We start from the raw sequence: 24,144 nt of genomic DNA on the forward strand, positions 1-24,144 counted from the left end.
GCTGCCTCAGTCACACACAGCCCTGCCTCCCAGGCCGGAGTCCCACACTGCCGCCGGGTGTCCGTCTCAGGTCAGGCTGGCCCGTGCTGGCTGTAGCCTCACTCATGCTGCACCTCCAGCCTGGCTGACCGTGATGTCCCCATCTACCTGTGGCAGCCCTGGGAGGCCCAGTGGAGTTAGTTGTCAGAGCATAGAGGCTTCCGGGGTGGTGGCAGTTCCCAGGGCGGGCATGGAGGATGCAGAGGGTGTGAAGGTGGAGGTGTGAAATGGAAGAGGCGGTGAAGCAGGGGCAGAGCTGTGCCCTTGCAGATGGACCCTCCTGGAACAGGTCGTGGCCCCCTGTGCTTCTCCATCTCTGCCCCTAGCCCAATGCCTGCCTGGCTGTTCCCTGCGGCCCCAGAACACAGAGGTAGCTTTCTTAAGCTACACAGACTTTCTGTGGTCTTGGGCCAGTGAGGGCACCACACCAGGCTCAGTTTCCCCATCTGTTAAATGGGGCAAGGTGATGATGGACTAAGAAGGCACAGACCCTGGAGATGCCCACCAGGACCCGGGGAGACAACTCCCAACAATCACAGGCTTATCCAGAGCCAGACGCTTCCCATCGCTGTCTCCACCTCCTTCATTTAAGTCCTATCGCTCCCCTCAGCTGACATGGAAACCGACACGCCCAAGGCCACCCAGCCACAGCATGCTGGTGCCAGGGTTTGAACCACTTACCTCTCTCAGGCCGCCCGTAGTGTGAGTGGAGCAAGAGGCTGCCAGACACTGGCCCAGGATTGGGGCTGTCTGAGCCCTGTGCTGGCCCTACGTCCACCTGCATGGCCGTCCACCCCATCCTGCTCAGAGCTATTCCGTGCAGGTTATTTCTATTTCGACAAGGGGCCGGGAAATCATCAACCTCCCACCGAGCCTGCTGAGAACTGGCTACGAATCCAGCCCCTCCCTGTCCGTCCTAGCAGCAGCCCCCGAGGCCTGAGGCCCAGTCCCCCAGGTGCATCCTCTCTGTGCCTTTCCCAGGTGTGTTGTCCTCCTGCTCCCTTCCTGTGACAGAAGCTTGTCACCTCCTTCCAAGCCCTCCTCCTAGAAGCTCTTCCGGAGAGCATCTTTCCCATACCCAAAACTCCCCTACCAGGTGTACAGGGGCCTCTCCGGTGCCTGGTGCCAAGCCTGGTGGGGCTCCAGACTGTGACTGGCCAAGAGACCAGAGAGGATGCCCCGCCGGGAGAAGAACAGAGGGACAGAGGTAGGTGGCTGCTGTGCACCTTCCCTGAGCCTAACTCAGAACACTTACCCGGCAGGGCTTTGGGAAGAGAAGACGAGGTGGGCCCTTGGCTTGGGGTCTCCGGCTCCAGCAGGTGGCCCAGGAGGAGGTCCCCAGTGTTGGCTGTTTCTCCCTTTGCTGAGGGGCATGGCGGGTTGTCCCTTCCTGCTCCATGACCTCTCTGGGGGCATGGCCAGCTCCCATGTGCAGGCCAGAGAGTTGACTGTCCTGGGCTGAATGTGGGGGGTGAAGCAGGGACTGCAGTGGTGGCCCAGGGGCAGCCGGGGTCGGGACAAGGCCCCGTCCCTGGCCTCCTGGGGTCTCCTTGCCTCCTCCTGAGCTGTGATTGTGCCTGTCTGTCCCTGGCCAGGCTGAGCTATGCTAATGAGCAATGAGGATGAGGGTCTTCTGACAGCAGGGACTGGGGGCTCAGGGGGATCGTCTGCTAAGACTAGACCCAGGACCTCAGCTCCCGCCCACACTGCCTCCCTCCCTGGCAGTGTGAGAGGTTGCCTGGGACCAGCCCCACTCTGGACTCTCAACAAGCTAGTCTAGCACCGGCCCTTGCCTCCTCCCTGTTCCTGTAGACTGGACAGGCCCCATGCCCCTGCCCCCACCCTATTCCTGCCCTCAGCCTGTGGCTGCAACAGACTGCCCCCTCCAGCCCTCACTTCCTCACATCCCGACTCCCATCATTCTCTGAGAATAGGGTGTGTCTCAGCCTCATTGAGCCTCAGTTTCTTCATCTGTAAGATGAGGAGAATGATGCCCATCTCATGGGATTTTTGTGACGATGAAGTGAGATCAAGCGTACATAATGCGTGGTGCAGGGCCCATGTGAGGCAAAGCCACACTCAATGGGAGTGTTCTTGTGATCACGCCAGGCCCTACGCGGCCCGTGGAAAACTCAGAGGTATTGGTCTGACATTCCCCATTTTCCCAATGAGGAATCTGGGGCTTTGCCAGGTTAGCAACATGCCTGAGGTCACCCAGCTGCAGGTGGCAGAGCTGGGGCTCAAATCCAGGCTGTCCTGCACCTGCAGCCACAACTCCATTCCCATGACCTGCTCAGCCCACACATGGAGTGCATCTGTGGTCCTCAGCAGAGGGCAGCCTAGTTTTCACAGGGTTTCCGGTGCCTCATCCCAAAGCGTCTGAACCCACAGGACACGAAGCACATCGCATGGCTCCGTGCAGCCCTCCAGAGTGGGCTCTGAACCCAGCTGGGTATGCCGGGCTCTGCAGGAGCCCCCTTGGCCCCCAGCGCCCCTCTCCCAGGGGAGGCAGGGGTGGGAGGCTGCAACTGTACGCTCTCCCCTTCTCCCCACACAGGGATCCCTGAGGTCGGGGCGATGCTGCAGCAGCACGTGCCGTGCCAGGAAGTGCGCCAGACCTGGCCTGGAGCCGGGGAGGTGCCGGGCAAGTGGACGCTGCAGCTCCACTTTGGAATTCCAGGCACATCCAGAGGCTGTGGGGTTGAAGCCAAGCTGCACAGCCGAAAGAGGCCAGAGTGGACACCCCCCGGCACCTGCTGCGGCACTGGCAGTAGGGTGGGTGCTGTGGGTGCCTAAGGGATCCCCGCCTGGCCTTTACCCCTGTTCTCATGCCTCCCAGGGCTCCCTGCCCCCTGCCTGCAGGATCACAGCTCCACAGCTCAGTTCTGTGGCTCAGTGCCTCAGCCTTCAGGTAAGCCTCCCTTCGGTCGCCCAAAAGATGGGGAAGATAATCCCTCCCCATGACAGCGCAGTGGGGTGGTAGGTGCCTGGAACAGAGCCTGGCACACAGGAAGCTGAATCCATTAGTTTCCTCTTCCGTGACTCAGTTGGCCTGTGAGGTCTGGGAGCGGGCTTGAACTATCTGGTGTAGCCCATGGTGCTGGTGGATCAATCACCTAATCACTGGGTTGTACTCCTCGTCCAGCAGCTGGTATTTCTGTCTCATGGACCCACACAGAGCACCCAGGCCAGAAGCTCCACTCCTCTTGTGGGGAAAACAGAGTTTGTAGGTAGCATGGCCTGGAGACAAGGGAGGGACAGATGACCTTCTGAGGGCCTGTCCTGCCCTAACCTTCTCAGGGCCTAGACAGGTAGGCCAAGCAGTGGGCTAATGCCATGTTGAGGCTGGGGCATGGCCCAAGAGGGGGAACATGAGGGCACATCCCTGTGACCATTAAATGGGTCCCTGTGGGATGTGCTGTCAAAGTGCCCACCAGCCCCTCCTAGAAAAGGCCATCAGCCTCGCACCTTCCCAGAAACTCTCATAATTAATCAGGGAGTAGCAAAACAGCTCTGTGGAGAGCAGAGTCCACTCCCACCACAGCCCTAATCAAGACCCGCAGGCAGGGTACAGTCCCCCAGTGACCTCCAGGGGACAGAGGAGCAATAGGGGATAGGACTCAGTGTGAAGTCTGAACAGGCTTCCTAGAGGAGGGGAGCTCTGAAAGTCTCGTGACTGGGGAGAGAGAAGGCTTGAGTCCTAGAGAGAGAGAGGGAGGACAGAGAAGGGCTGTGGATGTGGGACACAGGTCCAAGCAGTGGTAGTATGTGGGCAGGACAAGAGCACCACTTCTTGTGGGAGGGAACAGTCCACTCGGGGGACTCTGGACACCAGCTTCTGGGACTGATGTGAGCCAATGGTGGGTGGCTTCAAGGGTCACAGACCCAGGTCCTGGTTCTAGACATGGTGCCCTGACACCCTCCACCATACCGGGGGCTGCTTCTGGAAGGACGGTTTTCTTCCCACAGCTTGCAGAGCTGCCTTGTCTGGCCCACCTCTAGCCCCAGAGAGGGCCTGGTCTGCTGAGTCCCCCAAAGGCTTCTAGACCCACAGGGCCCCCAGCTGGAGGGCACTGGAAGGACAATCCTGGGAATAAAGGGGGGATCCTGCTTCATTGGTAGAGGGCATCTGGAACCCATCAGAAGACACAGAAGTCGGGTCCCTGAAGGAGTCTGTGATCGATTAGCCATGTCCGCCAAAGGTGGACCATGGACCAGATGAGGTTGGATGGCTGTGTGTTTGCAGCCCTTCACGTGCAGATGGAGAAACTGAGGTCCAAAGAGTAACTCTCCTAAGACCACAGAGCAAATTAGAAGCTAACTGCTTCTACTTTCCTTCAAGTGGTGATTTTCTTAGGGCAGATTCCCAGGAACAGAACTACTGGGTTAAAGGTAATGTGTATTTTTAGGTAGGCCTCTTAACTCAAGTTGCCAAGTGGCCTCCGAAAGTATCTCCGGTCCCATGCCTCTGGTGGGCTGTGAGGCAGTTACGAGGGGGAGAGACCACCTCATCCCCACACTGGAGGCTCATTTGTACCTGTGGCCTGGGATAAAGCCCCTGGGCTCCCTGCCCTGGTGGCAGGACTCGCCTGCACGGACATCAAGGCCCATAGCCTCACCCAGCCCCTTCCTTCCGTGGGGCGTAGCAGTGTTCAAGCCAGCTGTGCCCTCACGGGGTCTCACGGGGGACCCTGCAGATAGATGAGTTTTCCCAGCACTGGTGGGCAGGGTGGTGGGCACAGTGAAGGCATTTAACTTGGTCAGGGGCCAGGGCAACTTCCTGAAAGAGGCCATGCCAGCTCAAGCAGGAGGCAGCTGGCTGGAGATAGAAGGGAGATTCACAGCAGCTAGGCCTTGGGTTTATTTTGTCCCCAAGCCTCTCTGGGGCTGGGCCTGACCCCAGGACGAAGGCCCCCCACCTGAGTTCCATCTCTCCTGCCCAGACAAGGGCTGGGGCTTGGGTGGCCCCTCCTCCACACCCCAGGGGACTGAACTTCCCCGGACCTCAGCTTCCACTCATATAGTAAAACGGGAACCTGGTGGAGGAGTTTGGAGAACTCATGTGAAGCCTCCAGCTCTGAGCAAGAGTCTCTGCAGGCCCCAGACACCCAGGGAGCAGAAGGCTCCTGGGAGCAGGTGGCAGAGCCCACACACCACTGGCTGAGGCCCCAGGACGACCCCCAACCAGAGTTCAGACTCAGACCACCTGAGCATGCAGAGTCCTGCTGTCAGACGAGAGATCTCTGAGACTACCTTCTCTGAGAGCTTCACCCCTGCCCCTGTCTCTGCCCTCTGAGGCCCCGGGCATAGGGTGGAGTGGCCCAGCACCCTGCCCGCCCACTCACCTGCAGGGTCACCACACTGTGTCCCCCACTTTCAAGGCAGCATTTCCACCCCCCCAGTCCTCCAGAGTGTGACTGCCTGGACAGCAACTGAAGGTGTGTCCGAGGGGAATGCACCCCGGCCCAGGTCCAGCGGGCACCGAAGGGTGTTCTGGAGCTCCTACAGCCCGCCCCCAGCAGCCACACCCAATGACAGCTGCACCTGTCCTCCCTGGGCCTGGTGGCTCAGACAAGTTACTCCCACACCTGAGGAGCCCGGTATCTTTATTATCTCCATTTCAGTGAGGCTCGGAGACAGGAAGGTTCACACAGCTGACCCCCTCTGAAGGCGGGACTACAAGCCCGTCTGAATGCAAAGCCAGATGCAACTGTGCCACACGGCCCACCCCACTGGGACACGCAGGACCTGTATGACACCTTCCTGGCTTGGCTGTTTCCAGAGCCTTTGTTGATCAGAGCCCTCTGATCCTGACCACAGCCCCTGAGAAGCAGGGGGACTCCCTCAGGACTGGCAGCTGAGGCCCAGAGAGGGCAGGGCTGGCCCTGGGTCACAATAGCTTGGAGCTGCTCACTGAGCCCAGGGTGCAGTGGGCTGTACCCCTACACAGAGAGAGGCTCCCACGAGTCCCGGGCTGAGGGAAGGTGCTGTCAGAATATTTTGTGTCCTCCTCAGAGGAACATTTCATGAGAGAATGGAGGCTGAGGACAGAGTCGGGTTCTACCCTGGAATCCTTGAGGCAGATGGGGCAACCATCTGGGGTCCCATTGGCTAATAGATGCTGTTGGGTTTGGCCTAGCAGGTGTTACATAAGAACTCAGAGGGTCTGAACTGGGAACAGATCCTTGATGAGTCCAGCTGGGGTGCAGTGGGCAGAGTGAGGTCCAGAGAGGGCAGGGACATAGCTGCAGGCCCATGGACCTTCAGAGGCAGAGCTAGAGCCAGAATCCAGAGCCATAGCCTCCTGGCCCTGCTGAGGAACACCCAGGCCAACTCTCTCTCCCTCAGACCTCAGCAGCCCCCTCTGCTTAGTACAGGCCCAGCTCAGGCAGGTGCTGACCACTGTTGGGACCCAAGACTGGGGTAGAGGCTGGAGACTGGGGACTGTGTCGGAACCGTGGTCCTGCCTGGATCTGAAAATTACCTGAAGCCCCATCCCCGTGACACCTACTTCACCCTGATGACAGCTACAACAGATTGTTCTGGGATCCTACTGGGGACAGCCCTCAGCGTCAGAGGGCCAGGTCCCCACTTCTGTCCCCGGGTACCTCGAGGCAGCCTCAACCTCTCTGTTCCCTTAAGGTGAACAGTTCAGGGGCTCCCTTGGAATTGAAGGAGCCAAGCTGCGCTCAGAACCCAAGTCTTGGCCTTTTGCAGCTGGAGTTACAGCGGGGGTTCAGTTCTCAACCCCCTCCCAGGTCCCGGGCTTGAGTAGGTGGGGAGAGGCCTGAGGCACCAGGGATTCTGAGAAGGGTAGCTGCGACAGAAGGGGCCCTTGGCCAGGTTTGGGTGGGAGAGCACCCACCTCTACTCCCAGGCTGCCTGATGTGACCCAGGCTGAACCCAGCACCCTGTAACCAGGGCAGCAGCCCCACCCCCACCACATGCTCCTGGGAGCCCAGAAGAAGGGGTGCCAGGGCAGGCAGGCTCCAGGGAGGGCCGGGCCGGGCATTTCCTGCCGACGGGTGCCAGGCTCCCCTGAAGGGGTGATTCTTTAGCCTTAGTCAGAGGAAGTGAGGCAGGGCAAATGCGCAATGTGTGTGCAGTACCGCGGGGCCTGGCAGGGCTGGGTTGGGAGGACGGCAGCTGTAGGAGCCAGGGAGTGTCCCTGGCCCTGCATATCCCCTACAGCCATACACATCATGGTCTGCCCTCAACAGCCAGCCTACTGCCCAGCACCCAGGCAGGTTGCCGGAGACCAGGGCCAAGCCCCTGACTCCAGCTCCCTCTTACCCAGCTGCTGAGTCTCTGCTCTGTTGCTGTGTGGCTTAGACCGGTCACGTCCACCCTCTGAGCCTTGGCGTTCTCATCTGTGAAGTGGGAAAATTGTGGAACCCATATGCTCCTGGCTTTCCCCTGCCCCAACATCAGGGGCCCACCCTCCCAGTTTGGCCCACTCTCAGGATCCTGGGGAAAGAGGCCACCAGGGTAGTCTCTGCCCTCCTTGAGCAGAGGGGCAATCCAGGCTCAGAATGCAGGGCCCTCTCGAGAACTGCCCGCTTGAACAGCTTATGTGGTGCAGGCATGCCCAGTGGTGATACCCCAGCTCTTGGTCTTGGCCAGGCTGTCTGCATCCCCACCATTGGCTGGGCCCAGACAACTGAGCCTCCTTGCCCTTCACAGGGTGGTGATTTATCAACACTATGGCTGCCTGCAGGCTTGGGCTGTGGGCACCTGTCACAGGGCTGCTCCCCAACCACAGCCCCTGCTTCTGAGTGTACCTTGGACCCCTGATGTCTGGATTCTCAGGATTTTTTCCATGACTCAGCTCTGACTACAGTGGATAGGAGAGGCAGTTTCTATCTTGATCCCTGGTCTGGGACCTCTTCCCCAAAGTCCCACCCACCCCTCTGCCACTGGAGAAGCCCAGCAAACCCTGGCCAAATAGAGAAATGAGGAAGCATGGGGGGCTCAGGGCTCCAACAAAGCCCCTAACAAAGAGAGACAGAGGGTGAGGTTGTGTGCCTTGGGAGAGAGCCCTAGTTCTCTTGGCCTCTGCACAGCCAGGTGCCCATGGGGGGCTGGGACTAGCCCAAGGACAAGCAAAGGTGGCCTTGAGCTCTCACACCATGGAAGGTCACTGGGAGCAGAGGCTAGGCAGAGGCCTGGTGAAGACTGAACTAGAGAGACCTTCTCTGCTCTTCCCACCACTTGGGCCAGGGGTGCCTCCATGCCTCTGCTCTCACTGGGGCCAGCACTGGCCAGGGCAGGAGCACAGGCGGGAAGTCTTACCCCTCAGGGTTGCAGACACCCAGCCCCCTGCTCGCAGATAGGGCAACCAAGGCTATGAGGGAAAGAACCAGGGGCGCTACCTGGTGCCCTCAGAGTGGCTGGCTCTGCCCCAGCTCTGACTGAGCCAAAAGGGAAAGGTAAGGAAGGCAGGGAGGGTCTCTGGGACAGATGTGACTGGGCAAGATGGGGTGAGGGTGTCGGGCTCTGGCCAGGCAGGGTAGTCGGCCTCCCTGCCGGGGCCTAGGCTGGGTGGGGGCAGCAGGGCTCAGGCTGGCGGGCTGTTGATCCAGCCCAACAATGATGAAATGGCCCCTTTGTCCTGCGGCGCCAAAGTTGCTGTGACTGGAGGAGGCGTGACGTGAAAGGGTCATTGTTCCCACTTGGGCAGCCACTCAGGGAGCTGGAGGACCGACCAGGAGCAGGCTTCATGCCAAGGCTGCAGCCCTGCCTGCTGCCTGCGGCGGTCGGAGTATCCTGGGCTCTCAGACTCCTATCCATGGCCACCACCCTGCAGGGCCAGACTGAGCACAGGTGTCCACTGACCGTAGTGTCCTGTTTCCTCCCTCCACTGAGCTCTCCCGATGGAATGATATGGTAGATCATGACTGGGGTTTGCCCCCAGTGGGGGAGGTTCTGCTCTGCTCTTAACACACATGTGAACTGTGTGAGGCAGGATGCCTGCGAGCTTGAGGGGTAAAGAAGGTGCTTTGTCCTGCGGCAAGGAAACTTGCCAGTGACATTCACATGCTGGGGCTGTTGACCTCAGGGACCCTCCTCCAACCTTCCAGATGAAGGGAAAGAGGCGCAGAGAAGAGAATTGGGTGGCCCTAGGCGACACAGCACTAGCACACTAGCTGGTTGGCTGATACCACATAGCTGCCTCCCAAGTCCCCACACCTGATGGACCTCTGTTCCCTCTGGACTCTTGAAGTCCCCTCCTTTGGGACCTTTCTCCTGCCCCTCTAATCCATTCTCCCCTGAGATCTTTCTAAACCCAAAACTGATTAGGTCCCTCCTTGGCTTCCGACCTGTCATGGCCTCCCACAACCAGAGAAAGTTCAAACTCTGGTGCTGGCATTCAAGGCCCTCACTGTGCTGTGGCAGTCAGGGGTTAGAAGCCCTGTCTAGAGTCTGGAGTGTCCCTCAGCCCCTGTGCTGGAGTGTCCCTCAGCACTGACCACAGTAAAGCCTGTTTTATCTCCCCAGATACAGCCGTCATTCCTTGTTCCCACAGGTCCTGCCCTCTGGAGGGATCCCTTCTTTTCCGTGCCACTCCTCCAGGTCCCCTTCTCTTCCAGAGCCACCTGTCTACAGCCTCTGGGCTTCAGGTGAAGAGCCAGGAAGCTGGGCAGAGGTGGTCAGGAGGGGGTGGTCCAGGTCCAAATTGGAGCCCCTTCTCACCCCAGGTGGCCCAGCTGGCTCCGAGGTCTAGAACTATTCTCCTCTCTGACTCGCCACTGCCCCCAGCAGCTGGCATCAGGCTCAGCCTGACCCAGGCTAATTAAACCCTCCCCTAGCCCAGGCGAGGCTCTGGCTCCGGCTCTAGACTTTTTTCCCTGGAGGGATGGAGCTAATTAACCGAGAGGGTTTAATTAATCAATTAGCGTGGCCTCCAGACCCCTCCACTTAGCTGTGGCAGTAGCAGATATTTATAAACAGGAGCTGCCAGACCCTTCTCTGTCTGGCTGGAACCAAGGGGGAAAGCAGGCAGTCGCGGTGGGCATAGAGACAGTGAGAACAGGGGCTGCAGGGGCCGGAGACCCAGCCAGTGGTGCAGAGGTGCTCACTTCCACCTCCTGGGCACCACCAAAGGCCTGAGCAGGTGCAGGATCAGCAAAACCTGGACACGTGAGGCTACAAAGTGAGGCGTGTACTCCAGGTACACCTCCATGGGCACAGGTCATGCAGGCCTGACATCCAGAGCTGAGCAGGTTTCTAGAAGCACCCCAGACAATGGCCAGAAGGGCTGGTGATGTGCAGCTGGAACCGGGACCTTGGCTAGCAAGGCCTCCAGGGGATGGGGCTGCATAGAAGGCCATGGGAGCTAGGGGAGGCACCAGAACCCCAGCTAGGGGAAGAGGCTGGGAAGGCTTTCTGGAGGAGGAGGCATTTGAGCCAAGCTCAGGAAAAGAGTAGAGAGAGGTAGCTAATTGAAAGGCGGGGGTAGATGATGCAGAGTATTCCAGGGAAAAGGAAATAGCATATGCAAAGGCCCAGAGGCAGAAAGAGCAGGAGGTTCTTCACCACAAGATGTCCCCTTCTTTGGGAAGCCTCCCAGACAGCCTTACTGGTTAGAATTGGTGTCCCCGAGTCTCTGCCCCTCCAGCCCTCACACTCCAGGACAGCCCTGACTCAACACTCCTTCCCATGCCTCTTGAGCAGTCGCCAGCTCTCCTCCTCTGCCTTCCCTGCCTGGTCCTGAGGAGCCCACACGCGCACCCCACTCCCTTCGGAAAGGGGGCTATAGACTCCCTCCTCTGAGATGCTGCTTTCCTGGCGTTGGCACAGGCAGGAGCCGGGTGGTATCAGGATGGGGGTGGAGGGATCAAAAGATCAAAGCTGTCCCTTACCTGGCAGGCCTGGGTTAGCTGAGAGGAGGGACTCCCGACCCCAGAGCAGCACCTTTCAGGGTTCGTTGCTCTGTCTTGGCTTCCTCCTCTGTTCGTCAGGGATAATCCAGCACCTCCCTCTGAGGGCTGCTGGGAGCATCAGTTGAGTTTATCATGAAGAGCTGGCAAGGCACCCTGGCCCAGAGCAAGGGCCACGTACATGTGTTGTTATTAATACTCTTCCTGCACTTAGAGCTGCCAGAGGACCAAATACTCAACAGAACTCCCAGACAGGGCAACCATGAGGGACGGCCGGAGCTGCTGAGCCAGGCGGGGGCTCCAGCTGAGGAAAGGCTCAGCCCCCGTGCTTTGCTGGGCCCCTGCTGGGTGCCTGGCACCATTGACACACGGCTTCTCCAAAGCAGCTACAATAATAGCTAAAACGTAAAAGATAAATGATCCTGCTTTCCTTTTGGAAACCAATTGGAAAAATGGAGCACAGGTGTTTGCCCCGGAAATGCCACTTCTGGGCACGGGGCCCAGAGAAAGAACCTGAAATGCAGAAAACACTCCACTCAGAGTCCTGGGCCAGAGGTCCTGATGGGATAATGAAGAAAAGAGACAACCTGAGTGCCCAGCGACCAGGGAGGGGCGGTGGTGTCCAGCCTCTCTCTTTCCCAGGGGCAGGGGAGAGGGCTGTAGGGGCCTGGCTCCGGGGATGTCAGGGACAGTGTGATCCAGGCCTTTGTTCCTGCCATGCCCCATCCTGGGCCACTGTCCCAAGCCCCCATGCTATTCTCTGTGGAGAGAAAAGAAGCAGCTCCAGCCAGCGAGGTCTCGAGCACGCGTGAATGGGGCACCAGAGGCAGGCTTACATAGGTGAGGTGCTGTGGATGGGCAGGACATGGGAATGCAGGGGGCTGGTGAGGAGGGTCTTTGGACAAGCAATGTAGGAAAACAGGCTGAACAAAGCAATAGACTGAGAGGGAGGGGACTGAGCTCAAGGAACTTTCTGAAAACCCCAGGAAGACACCTAGAACCCCTGAACAAACCACCCCCAGGCAGGGCTGGAGCAGGGAGGGGCAGTTCTGGAGCCCTCTTGCTTGGCAGAACTCTAAATTTCTCAGGTCCTCAGAGCCAAGGGACACTGTGGGGGAGTCCCCTGTGCAGGTAGATGGAAGGAGAAAGTGTTCTCAAGGGGCTGCAGCAAAAGAATTTCCTGGAGCAGAGAGGGGCCCAGCCTGACCCACCCCTCCCCAGGCAGGCACCCTGCCCAAGGCCCCCCAGCCCTCAACTCCAGCCTTCTTCTTTCAGGCTGTGTACCAGCTCCTAGGCTACTCTGGATGCCGGGCTGTCCAGGCCTTGGGACAGAAGAGATCTGAGCCATAATCCCTAAGTCACAAGTCCTAGGGCTGGGTCCCTCAGAGTCATTATTCTCATTTCTCACCTGTACAAATAGGGAACCTGAAGAGGGATGGGGAGGAGACCTTTCCAAGATCACACAGCCATCAGTGATAGCTGGCCCTGGGAGGTGGCCCTCTGGGGGTGGTCACAGTCAAATTGGCATCATCATGACTCACATCCCCAAGGTCTCACTGGGAAGAAGACCCTACATCCTGCTTTCTTCTCTTAGACCCACAATTTTTTTTTTAAGATTTTATTTTTAAGTAACCTCTATGCCCGACATGGGGCTTGAACCCCCCAACCCAGAGATCAAAATTTGCATGCTCCACTGACTGAGCCAGGCACCCTAAGACCCACACTTCTTATTTCCACTGTACAGAAGAGAAAACCAAGGCTCTGAGAGGGGCCACCAGGGCTGTGCTGTGCCGGGAAAGTCTTTAGTATGAGGGAGGACCTTTGTGAGCCCTGCCACTCTCTGGCTATTCAATGTGTGGGCACACATTGAAGGGGTGGAGCAGGTGAGTGGGAACACAGACTCCAGTGGCCAGGGTCCATCATGGACCCACGCATGTCCTGGCTAAGACCCATCCTTCTATGTGGTGTGGTGTCTACCATTCAGGCCATGGACGTGGAGTCAGACAAGCTGGAATGCTCTGTCCACACCATGGGTCTTGCCTCCCATGAGGTCCAAACACTGCTAGTCCTGCACGTATATCATCCACAGTGGTCCAGTCCCCCGAACCACCCCCTCCCCCCGCACCCTGAATGACCAGCTCAGCCTCCTCACTGTCCCCTCTCCGACATGCTTGCCCCTCAGGCTGTTCTCCACTTAGCAATCAGGGGATCTTTCTAGGGACCACCAGACCCTGTGAGCACTAGACTTAAAGCTCTTTAGGGGCTCCCCTCTCCCCCAGACCACACCAGGTTCCTCCCTGGCCCATCCATCTCTGGAGAAGGGGCTGCAGCCTCTCCTTTGCCTGTAGCAGGGGTGGAAGGGCCCTGGGGCCTGAGGAGGTGTGGGTATGGAGGGGGCAGATGGAGGTCCTACAGATGCACAGAAGCTACAGGATATATGATGACCCTGGAGGTGTGTGATGGAAGGGGGTTGACTGCTTGAGCAAAGGATGTTCTGGCAGGCACTGAAGTCCCACGTCGCCTGTGGGCCTTAATCTGACCCAGCCAGAGACAATGGGGCTGAGGCCTCATTTTACCTCTGGAGGGTTGCTAATGATGGTCTTTAATGGCCATGCCTGGGAATGGATGACCTCACCCCTGCCGCTCCCTAATGAGAGGAGGCTAGAGTCAGAGGCAGGCGGCTCCTGCATCACTTGGGACCTGCTTGGGCTTGTCCTGTCTGAGAAATGAGGGGGCCGTGTGTGTGTGTGTGTGTGTGTGTGCGCATGTGCGCATGCATATGTGTTTGGTCCTTCACAGGGCCGGAGAGAGAAGGCTCCCAGCCTCACTGGTAAGGCAGGACCTGGGGGAAAAGACTCAGGACAGCAATATGAGGAAGCCTGGCTTCTACCATGACTCACTCTATGACCCCATCTAAGCTTTGCTTTTCCTATCTGCATGGGGTTGGGGACAGTGGGATGATTCTGAATCCTCCCAAGGGTCTCAGGTCTGCTGGGTATCAGGAGAGACCGATGGGACCAATCTGAGGAGATCTTTGGGAGGAAGTGAGAGGGCTGTGCTCAGGTGGGGTCCCAAATGAGCAGGGGAAATATGTCAGAGATCAGGACTCAGACATCCCACCCATGCGACCCAGGTTCCTGGGGTGCTCAGAGTTCAGCATGCTAGTTAGCATGCTCCCTCCAGGGACACCTGGCTCCCACATCAGGCTTTCCGGCTTTGGTTAAGGGTTTTGGTGTAGGTGCTGGTGTTCCCAGCCGCATCCAGACAGATGGACATGGAGGGCAGCCCCCATGCAGACTGGGCGTCAAGGGGCAGGCCTGAGTGTGCCAGGCGGCAGCGGCAGCAGGAGGGGAGGAGGCATGTTCCCGCATGGGTTCACTGCTTGCCTCCATACTGCCCTATTCTTGAGGGGTGACTAGGTTTGTACCCTGGGGATAGGCCCTTTGTGGGCAGTCCTCCTCCTGAGGGCTGCCTGCCCCTCCCCCCAGGCTCAGAGGAGGACCACCTTAGGGAAATGTTCATCTCTTGTCTGACGTCCTGCTGGGGAACTGCTTCATAGTGCTGCAAGTTCTTTCTCATGTCCGGCCTTAGTCACTCCTGCTGTTGCACCTGATTCATTTTTCAGAGGACAAACTGAGGGCCCCATTATCCTGCCACCCAGCCTGACATCACCAAACTTCCCTCGGGCATGTTCCCACTCCTGGGATAGCCCAGCCCGCACAGGAAATGGCTGCTGGATGAATGTGTCAGTGAGTGAGTGGCTCAGATCTTCCTCCCATGAGAAGGCTAGGAAGTGGCCAAGAAGTGGATGGGGGAGTTCCTGGGCCTGGGCTGAGATGGAGACAGAAACAGGAATCCAAAGGGAGGCAAAGAGGGGTCAGGAGGAGAGATGGGACTGAGGGCACAGAGACAAATGGCCTGGGACAGACAGGGCCCATGGGGGTATAGCACAGAGAAATAGGGTAGAATAAGAGGAGCTCAGAGTGGACCATGAGACAGATCAGAGGGACCATGAGGTGGGAACCTGGGAGCCCGGGTGGAGACAGCCGTCCAGAGTAAGCATGGTCTAGCCCGAAGTCACAGAGTGAGGACCCAGAGTCCCAGCCACCCGGTCATGAGCTGGCCCTCTGTCCTCACCAGAGGGAAGCAGAAGGGAGCCACAGCCAGGCATGGTGCTGAGGTGTCAATTTCCTCAGCTGAGGACACGGAGGGTCAGAGAGGACACCTGGCCTGAGGTTGCACAGGACGGAAAGCCCCCGGTCCTCCATTTGAGGAGCTGGCTCAGGAGGCAACGCTGCTCCCACCCCCCCATCCTGTGCTTGGGCACACTGGCACTGCCAGGCACTTACTCGGCCTGTCGAGGGCCCAGCCCCCAGCCCGGCACCCGCGGGCTTCCCCAGCCCCAGCCAAGGGCAGCAAGAGGGAACAAAGGCCCAGTCTCTGCCTGCTCAGCCCCCACCCCCTTGCCTGCCCCTGGCACAGACGGACCAGGGCCCCAAGGGAGCCCAAGTGCAAAAGCAGCACCCACCCCTTTGCCAAGGCTGCGAGACTCCCCTTCCCCCCTCCACAGGCCTGCTGGCTGCACAAGTGTTCCCCCATTCGAAAGATGGGAAACCTGAGTGACAGGGGTAAGGAGCTGGTAGCCATACATCTGGCACTAGAACCTAGGTCCTTTTGCTTCAAGAACCTACCTTCTACCACTCATCATATGCCTGAAGGCGTGACTGCATTCTGGTTGAACCTAACTCATGGGCAGAGATGAAAAAAGCAGAGCCTCCTGGACAGCCCAACTGGGAGTCTTTAGAAAGAGTACCTGGGGCCAGCCCAGTGTTGGTCATAGTGGAAGGGATAAAGCCAGATGACAGGCAGAGATGAGGAAATGGAGTTAGCACCTAGTGCCCGACAGGGCTCACTCAATTCTGCCAGAGGCAAAGGAAACATAAAGGAGCCCCCATTCCCCATCTGTAACATGGATCTATGTTGCCCACTGAGGGCCTCACACCCCCAGGCCACGGCCACCATCCTTCTCCAGGCCCCTTCCCTCTTTCTTGCTCTGTGCTCCCAACCAGAAGGAACAAAACTGGTTTTTTTTTGTTGTTTTGTTTTTCAGGTCCTGTTTTTGAGCCCCCAGTGGGGGGGGCCTACCTGGCGGGTGGATGCTCCCTTGAAGAATCCAGGCATGGCCAATTCCTCCCTGTAGGTCCAGGCCCAGACCAGGAAATGGAACGTAACATGTTCATTGTGTCCCAAACACCAGAAAAGCACTGAGTATCTGAGTGTGATTGGCTTGATTTTTATAGATGGAAACTGAGGCTACCCAGCTCCTGAGGAGCGAAGCAGTGCTGACCCATCACCAGGCAGGTTTTACATCCCACTGGCTTCCCAGGGACTGTGGGGTGGGGGTCAGGAAGATGAGAAGGTAATACTAGCATAGCCTCCATTCCATGCACGAGAGCAGCAAGAGAAGGGTCAGGGGACCTAGGGCCCAGTCAAATCTGGGTATCGCGAATCTGGGTGATGCCCCAGTGGACAGCCCTGAGCAATTCAGGGTGGGCAGAGGTTCAGCTGCGTGACCTTGGTCTACAAAACCTGTCCAAGCTTCCATCTTCTGTCAACCAATCAGCAAAATCCCAGAGAAAGCCCTGAGGTCCCTGCCTGCAGTGCCTGAAGGCTGGGCAAATGCCACACCTCCGCTCCTCCCCCAAGGCCTGGCCACTCCTCCCAGTGAGGGCCTTAGGGGACTTCACACAGAGCAGGTGCTGGGATGCAGATCACAGCCACTCTCCTTGCCACCCCCCAGCCTGGGCCCAGGCCCTTATTGGACAACACAACTTGTTTTAAAGAAAAAATAATATTTATTTGCAATATAAACAAAGTCCCGTTGCTGGTTCGGGATATATATATGTATGTGTGTGTGTATATATATGTAGGGTCACAAATTTTCCTTCATAAGATCATAAAGCAAAACTGGCCACCCTCTTGGCATACTCTCATTTACACAAATCTGATGCATCTTTCTGGGTTTTTCTTTTTAAAAGTAAAAAAGAGAAAGAACCATGTACAGCATGGAAGCTTTTCGTCAATTTCTCGACTGTGGCAAGATTTTAATCCGCTGCCTTAAAGAATCCCTGAAAACCGCCCCGTGAGGTAAGATGCAGTGGGGCAGAGTTTCCATGGCCTCACTCACATGCCAAGTGCCGGCTTGCTCAGGGACCCCAGCCTGACTACTCACCTCTCCCCGGGCCCCTGCAGTCCTGACACCTGGAGGGATTGAGGCTGGAGAAGGAACAAAACTGGAGAGGATAACGGAATCCGTGGCTTTGTTCTGTGGATCCTAGGAGGGGCGTGGACAGAGCCCCACACCCCGCTCACTTGTCCATCCTCGCCCCTTCTGCCCCTGCCCTGGGATTGAAACGGGTGCGAGTTTCCTGGTAGTAGAAGGCATGGGCAAGATGAGTGCAGGGCAAGCTTCCACGGGACAAGGGGGCTGGGAGTAGAGCTGGACCAAAGCAACAGCCAGAGTGAGGGACAGAAACTAGGAGGTAGGGCTGGGCCTCCACCACCGAAGCTTCCCCCGCCAGCCACTGGGCCTCCACTCTCAGTCACAAACAAACAGGGAGAGAGAGACAGAAGTAGTGGGTACGTATAGGAAGGGCCCGGGGCCCAGACCCTCCTATGGGCTGAGCCCAGAGAGCTAATGCTACTGCTTGGCAGTCCCCCACGACCCCACCTCCAGCAGGGCAGCGGCAGGGCCTCCCATCTCCTGCCTCAGGGGGTCTGCAGGGGCCGCTGGAGGGCAGAGAATGCAGAGGCCACCCAGGGCAGCCCACCTATTACGCCTTGTAGAGGTCATCACGGGCAAGTGCAGTGCCAAGGGGGCTGGGCCGAGGGGTGTGCATGACTGGGGGTGGGGGGGTCTGACACTAAGAGAGCAGCAGGCCACCCCTTCAAGAAGGACCTGCTGCAGAAACGGAGGCTTCACACATGTGCAAAACGCATTTGGTCAAGATCAACACGGGGTTTGTCTTTTCCATTAAAAAAAAAAAAAAACAAAAACCAATAATTGCTTTTTGAAATAGGAAGAAAAAACAAAACTGAGAACATTTCTCTCTCTCTCTCTCTCTCTCTCTCTCTCTCTCTCTCAGGATCAAGGAAGGGATGAAATACTGGTTTATACAATCCACTGTTGTATGTAGCCTGAAAATAATACTTTTCATTAAAAAAGAAAAATCAAGAAGAGCTTGAACACTCGCCGTGCTCCAGGGAGCTTGGATTTACCTGCCAAAAGTAAAAAGTAAACTCAGGTCCGTGGATGTGTCTTTAAAAAATAGCCAAACTGGCTGGGCCATTGGCTGATGGAGTGTCCTGGGACAAGGATGAGGCCCTGCTGGACTCCCAGGGCCATGTGTCTCAGAGCTCAGGGCCTCTCCACAAAGTCCTGCAGAGAGAGGCCTTGCTGTGGTTTCCGCCCTCCCCAGGGCAGCGAGGGAAGCTCAGCCACCCACCAGCCTGGGCCTCTGGGCACAGGCCATGTCCGATGATGTCTGGGTTCCGGTCGGACACAGCAGGAGCGGGCAGCTCACCTGGCCCAAGGGGGGTCGGGAGGGGCCGGCCCCACCCACCTGTGCCCCAGCCTCACGTGGACTCAAGGGTGTTGAGTGGGAACAGGTTGTGGTTGGTCGGCGTGGAGAAGTAGAGCTGCTCGCTGGGGGTGTGGTTGTCGCATGGGCTGCTTAGCCCCAGCGTCCGCTCGAAGTCCAGCAGCTGCCCCATAAAGTTGAAGTTGGGTGAGATGTTGGACTTTTTCCTCTTGACAAAGTCGTAGGCGTCATTGAGTGACAGGTTCATCTTCTGCATCAGGTAAGCCACGGTGACGGTCACCGAGCGGCTGATCCCTGCTAGGCAGTGCACCAGGACACCACACTTCTTGGAGCGGGCCTCGTCTGAAACACACAAGCATGGGTCAGGGAGGCTCCTCCTCCAGGGAGTCAGAGGTGGAGCAGAGGCACAGAGGGTGGCACGGCCACTAGCTGGTGCTGCCTGACTCTTGAGGGACCTGGTGAAGTCCAACATGAGCAGGACAGCAACTTGGCATGGAGGTCAAGAGCATGACTGACTGTGGCATTAGCTTTAAGTCACTGGACATCCCTGTGCCTCGGTTTCCTCACCTATAAAATGGGCCCCCTTGTTCTCAATGCTCTTGTAAGGACCCGAGCCAAGAGAGGGCTCCACAAACACCAGCACCAGTGACGGCTGTGGTCATGGCTAGTCCCGCTGCTGCTACAGCTGAGTGCGCAGACTGTGCTGAGGGTGTCACCCGTGTCCTCTCAGGCCATCTGCACCACGGTTAGCAAGTTCATTTTATAAAGGAGGACGCAGACGCAAAGACAAAGTGACAAGCCCAAGGCCACACAGAGGCTCCTCCTAATGCACAGCACATGCCGTCAGCCCGTGACCTGGTGGTGGGGGCTGAGCTTGCTCTCCTGGTGCAGCTCCCAAGGGTACTCCTTGAGAGTCTCCTGGGAAACAGGCCCGAGGGAAGCCCTCAAAAGGGAATCGGGGCCTGGCCCTACACTCAGCTCTGCCCCAGCCTCAGCAGCTTAGCCTCCCAGGGCCCGGGAGGAAGGCTGCACTTGAGGCTTCACAAGCGAGGTTTGCTTAAGCGCAGCCCACCCACTCACTTACTCGACTTTCCCCAGCAGGCCCATGCATCAGTAACATCTCCCACCACAGCCAGCCAGCTTCCGCCAATCCACCCAGCTTCCCCTGGTGCCGCTCTCAGACTCCTCCGCTTGACCTACAGTAGGAGCTCAATAAATATTGGTCAAGCCACTGAACAACTCAGTCCTGTCATCCCTCCACCCCTGGGCCTAGGGTAGCTGACTCTCTCTGTGCCAAGGATGTAGATTAACAAGAGGCAGCTCTCTGGGGCCCTCAAGGTCCCCACCTCTGATTCTGAGACCACTGGGAGCCAGGCACAAAGGCAGCGCTTAATCAGTGCACTCGCACAAGATGACACGCAGGTTCACAAGCTGTTCTGCTTCTGATGCTCACTCTCTCTGGCCCAGCAGAGCTTCCCCTCCTCACCCCATACTTACCCAAGGCTAAGTATGCAATAGGTACATAATCCAGATTCGGGGACTGACTAGGGGCAAGACTAGCAGGGCAAGAGATAGATATTGTGGCTTTGTGCAGAGTCCTGTGGTCTGACCTTGAGACTTCGGGCTAAAGGGGTGGTGGAGATGAGCTTCCAGTGGTGACACACCAGGATATGGGGAACGCCTGGCCCCCAAACCCACTCCTGGGTGATCCAAAGTGAAACTGCTTCCGCTGGCTTTATTTTTAGCACTCTCAGGGTGTGGCTGAACAGTGTGGGGGCTGGGGCTTGATCCTGTCCCACTGAGTCCTAGGGGATGCTTGGGCCTCTATTCCTTCACTTGTGTCCCTCCACCCCTACACCCCCAGATGCAGAGGGGCCTTCAAGAAGGACAAAGACACCCATGACCCAGGCTCAGCCCCTGGAGTCTGTCCGGGGTCCCCTTTTCCCCTCCCCTTTCTCAGTGAGGGAGAGTGAATGCTCAGGCAGCATACACACACCTCTCTGCTGCCGGCAGCGTTCTCCTGGGCAGAGCTGGGAAGCTCTCCCATCGCCAGGTCACAGCCCCTCCCCCAGGCCTCAGCTTCCTTCCTTCCTCCCAGCCAGGCACCTAGTTTTGGTTCCCAGTAAGCGGATGAGGCGGGGAAGCCTCCCACTTCCTGTTATTAAAGCTAGCCCAGCCCAGCTGACAGCAAAACGCCCTCCACTGGACAGGGCTGCCGGCAGGAGAGGACTGTCCAGGCCACCTCCCCTCTACCAATGGAGGCTGGGGAGAAACACGGGGTCACCAGGCTCAGAGAACCAAGGGTTTATGTACACCCTGTTCTTATATCTCTTCCCCTGGGAAGAGCCAGGGCCGGGAAGATGGCCTGTAGTCTAACAGCCTCCAGCTGGCCATGGAGGAAGCAGGATGGGGAGGTCAAAGATAAGGCAACTTGTGGAGCTTGAGTCAGCTGGGGATGTAGGGGGCTGAGGGCTCTAAGCCAAACAGCAGAATTGCAGAATGCTCTAAGGGAGGGCCCCTACACTCCAAGCAAGCCCCATAGGTTGCCGGAAGCATCTGGTGCCCCACCAAGTCACTCTGGGTCACCAGATTCCAAAAGCTGCCTATTTGGGGTAGGCCTCTGGCTTCAGGGCCACCCTTCAGCCCCCTCAGGTACAAAATAAAGCCCAAAGAGGGACCGTGACAGCCCCCTCCTGGAGAGACATGTGTGCTGAGGCGTGATGCAGAGCAAGCAAGACTCGTGGGAGGTCTGAGAGCTGTGATGTTTCAGCTAGACGAGCCCCAAACAGCAGAACCAGAAAAACACAAGCTGGACAGTAAAGTCCATGGGGTGCCAACAGTTGCAGGGAGCCCAGGATTCAGGGGACTGAGGGCCTCGGTGACTCACAGCAGGCATGGATTCACCCATGGGCATATGTTGGCACATGCAGGGCACACACAGGCCTCGACAGGCCCAGAGGTACCCAGTCAGGCGCGGGTGACAGCCAAGTCCTGTACACACCTCAACGCACCTGCCCATCCACCCTGCCCAGAGCCCAGCGACACCTACCAATGAAGCTGATGGCCTCAGGGAAGAACTGGGAGAGGTTCTGGCTCCAGTGGTCAGAGATGGGGATCTGCTTGTAGGTGAACTCGCCACCGTGCTCAAAGGCATTGGGCAGGTTAGGCGTGACGTTGAGGATATACTTGATGCCGTACTTGCCGAGCACGTCCAGGTTAGTGGAGTCCTTGGCGCAGCCGAGGTAGAGGTAGGGCAGGATCTGGACGGGGAAGGCTGGTTGGCTGGATGGCACAGGGCTGCCGTCCGACTCAGTGGCACTGCTGGGCAACTCTCGGTCTGACTCTCCGTCTGAGCAGTCAGAGCTGATCCGCAGGCCCCCCAGGCCCAGCACTGAGGTGGGTGGTGAGCCACTTGGTGAGGACGAGCTGTCCACGTTGGTCTCACAATGCTCTGAATACTCTGTCTGGAACTTGTTGAAACCACCTGTGGCCAGGGTGAGAGGCCCTGGGTGAGAGACTGCCCATGCCACTAGACCAATGGGCTGCACAAGACCAACGATGGCCAGAGCTGCCCATGTCAAGCACCATAACCCAACAGCCAACGTGGGCCAGGCAAAGTTTGTTACACATGTACCTTCTCCTGTGTTCTCTAGATCTATCCTACGACCCACTGGACAGAATGGGAAACTGAGGCCCCAGGAGGTGAAGTAACATGCCTGAGCTCCATTCCCTTACCCATAAGGCTTCACAGCCCCGGCCATACCACCAGCTTTAGGGCACTTAAGGCCAGGCCCCAGCTCATTCATCTTCCACAGCTCCCATGCATACCTGGCACCCATGGGTGCTCAATAACTGCTAAGTGGTAAAGGAGAGCCGACAACCCAATCTCGGGCTAGCACCTGTGGGTTTGCAAGCCCTTCTTATAGATGAGACTGCAGGGGCTGGTGCTGTGTCTAGGTCAGTTAGAGGCACAGAGGGCCTGGGCCTCCGGACTGGGAGTCCAGTACCTGCTCCTCACCACAACAGTTAGGAAGGGCAGTGTTAAAAGTGTTGGTTGCCCCTTTCCCCCCACAGTGGCAAGTTCATAAAAAGGGTCCCAAACTCCCCCTCTCTCCCTTAAAACACAAGACCCCCAGCCTTGGAAACACGGAGGGAGAGAGCTGCTGGGGCTTTACAGAGAGAAGAAATGGGGAGCGTCTTGCAACTAGGCATGGGCCCTGCGCCCGAGGGTGCTGCAGGCCTCCCCTCCCCGCCTGCCCGCCTGCTGCCAGCAAGAGGCCATTTTGGAATGTTAATTGGAAACACCGGCTGCAGCCACTCGCCCCCCAGCTGCCTCCCCCTTCCACAAGCTCTAGGGCAGGAGGCTGGGGACTTAGGGGTCCTGGAAAGCCAGGGAAAGGGACACTGCTTATAGGCCTGCCCCAAGTGCCCCAAGAGGCTGTGTCTCCAAGTAGTGAGACCAATGCTGAGATGCCCAGGGTACCCCAACCCAAACAGTCCCTATACCTTGAGGGCATGGATAATGCTGCCAAAGACTCCCCTAGCCTGACCCAGGTCTTCCAGGGACACGCATTCTAGACCGGAGGAGCTGGATCTGGGTGCCCGGTCGCTTTTCGGGTCCCAGGAGGAGACATCTCCCTCCTCTGAGGGGCTCATTTGGGCGCTGCCATGGCCCCAACGACAGGGGGAGGGAAAAAAAAAAAAAAGGAAATCTCAGGCCAGGAAAAGTTTGTTCGGCCCCCTCGAATCGTGCCGAGAAGGGGGCACAGAGGCGACCCCATGTTAGCCTAAACGCTCACTGCGGAGGCAGAGCTCCCGGTAGCGGCGGATGCGGGCCGGGGGCGACGTGGCGCCGGCCGGGCAGGCGGAGCGCAAGGAGAGAAAGTAGCCTCCGGCGGGGGCGTCAGGGAGCCGCGGGAGAGCCCCAGTCCTGGACAGGGGTCTCAGTGCTGCCCTCACCTTGGAGGTAGTAGGCCTGGCAGCCGTCGTCGCGAAGCTTTTGCAGGAGCAGGCCAAGCACCGAGGCAGGAGCGCCGGGCTCTGGCTGCCACTCGGCCGTGGCCTCGTCGTAGAGCAGCACGGTGGCCGCCTTGCAGCGCGTGGCGAAGCGCTCCTTGTCGGCGTGGTTGGGGATGATGGAGCGGATGGGCAGGTTGCCCTTGCGCAGGCGGCGCAGCATGAGGCCGGGGATGGCCAGGTTGATGGCCGTCTCGATGTGCGACGACTCGAAGAGCTCATGCGGCCGGCAGTCGAGCAGCAGCAGGGACGCGCCGCCGCGCGCCTCCAGCTCCTCCTGCAGCCACTCGGCGCTCTTGCAGGGCATGGCTCCCGCACCCGTCGCAGCTCCCGCGCCGGTGCTAGCGCCGGACCCGGACCCCGCACCGGGATCCGACCCCGCCCCGGTGTCCCCAGCAGCCGACGCCCCCGAGGCCGACATGTGCGCCCGCGCTGGGGGGCCGCGGAGCTGGTTTTTCATGGGGAGCGCGGGCGGCCCGGGGCAGGGGCCGGGCAGCCCTGCCCTGGGACGGCGCCCCGGCCGCGCGGGCCCCAGCCGCGTCTCCGGGCGCCCGCCTCCCCCCATAGTTGCCCTGTCTGGGAGTTCTGTTGAGTATTTGGTCCTCTGG

At 58.4% G+C, this 24,144-nt stretch overlaps 1 protein-coding gene and 1 long non-coding RNA gene across 2 annotated transcripts; one reads left to right on the forward strand and one right to left on the reverse strand.

Moving 5' to 3' along the window:
- Window positions 1–2,639: 2,639 nt before the first annotated feature.
- On the forward strand, window positions 2,640–16,276 carry LOC121025151 (uncharacterized). The gene is made up of 2 exons (XR_005787958.1): window positions 2,640–2,950; window positions 16,030–16,276. It is a non-coding gene; the product is annotated as an uncharacterized LOC121025151 (long non-coding RNA).
- Window positions 16,277–16,751: 475 nt separating this feature from the next.
- DUSP7 (dual specificity phosphatase 7) lies at window positions 16,752–24,082 on the reverse strand. Its single transcript, XM_040467578.1, has 3 exons — window positions 23,480–24,082; window positions 21,570–22,004; window positions 16,752–18,862 (listed from the first exon to the last, which is right to left on the reverse strand). Exons 1-3 carry the CDS (start codon window positions 23,994–23,996, stop codon window positions 18,555–18,557), a joined length of 1,260 nt encoding a protein of 419 aa, XP_040323512.1. The 5' UTR covers window positions 23,997–24,082; the 3' UTR covers window positions 16,752–18,554.
- Between the last annotated feature and the right edge of the window lie 62 nt (window positions 24,083–24,144).

Source organism: Herpailurus yagouaroundi, unplaced genomic scaffold (assembly GCF_014898765.1).
Source record: "Herpailurus yagouaroundi ecotype Mexico unplaced genomic scaffold, PumYag 67514, whole genome shotgun sequence".
NCBI classification, from domain to species: domain Eukaryota; kingdom Metazoa; phylum Chordata; class Mammalia; order Carnivora; family Felidae; genus Herpailurus; species Herpailurus yagouaroundi.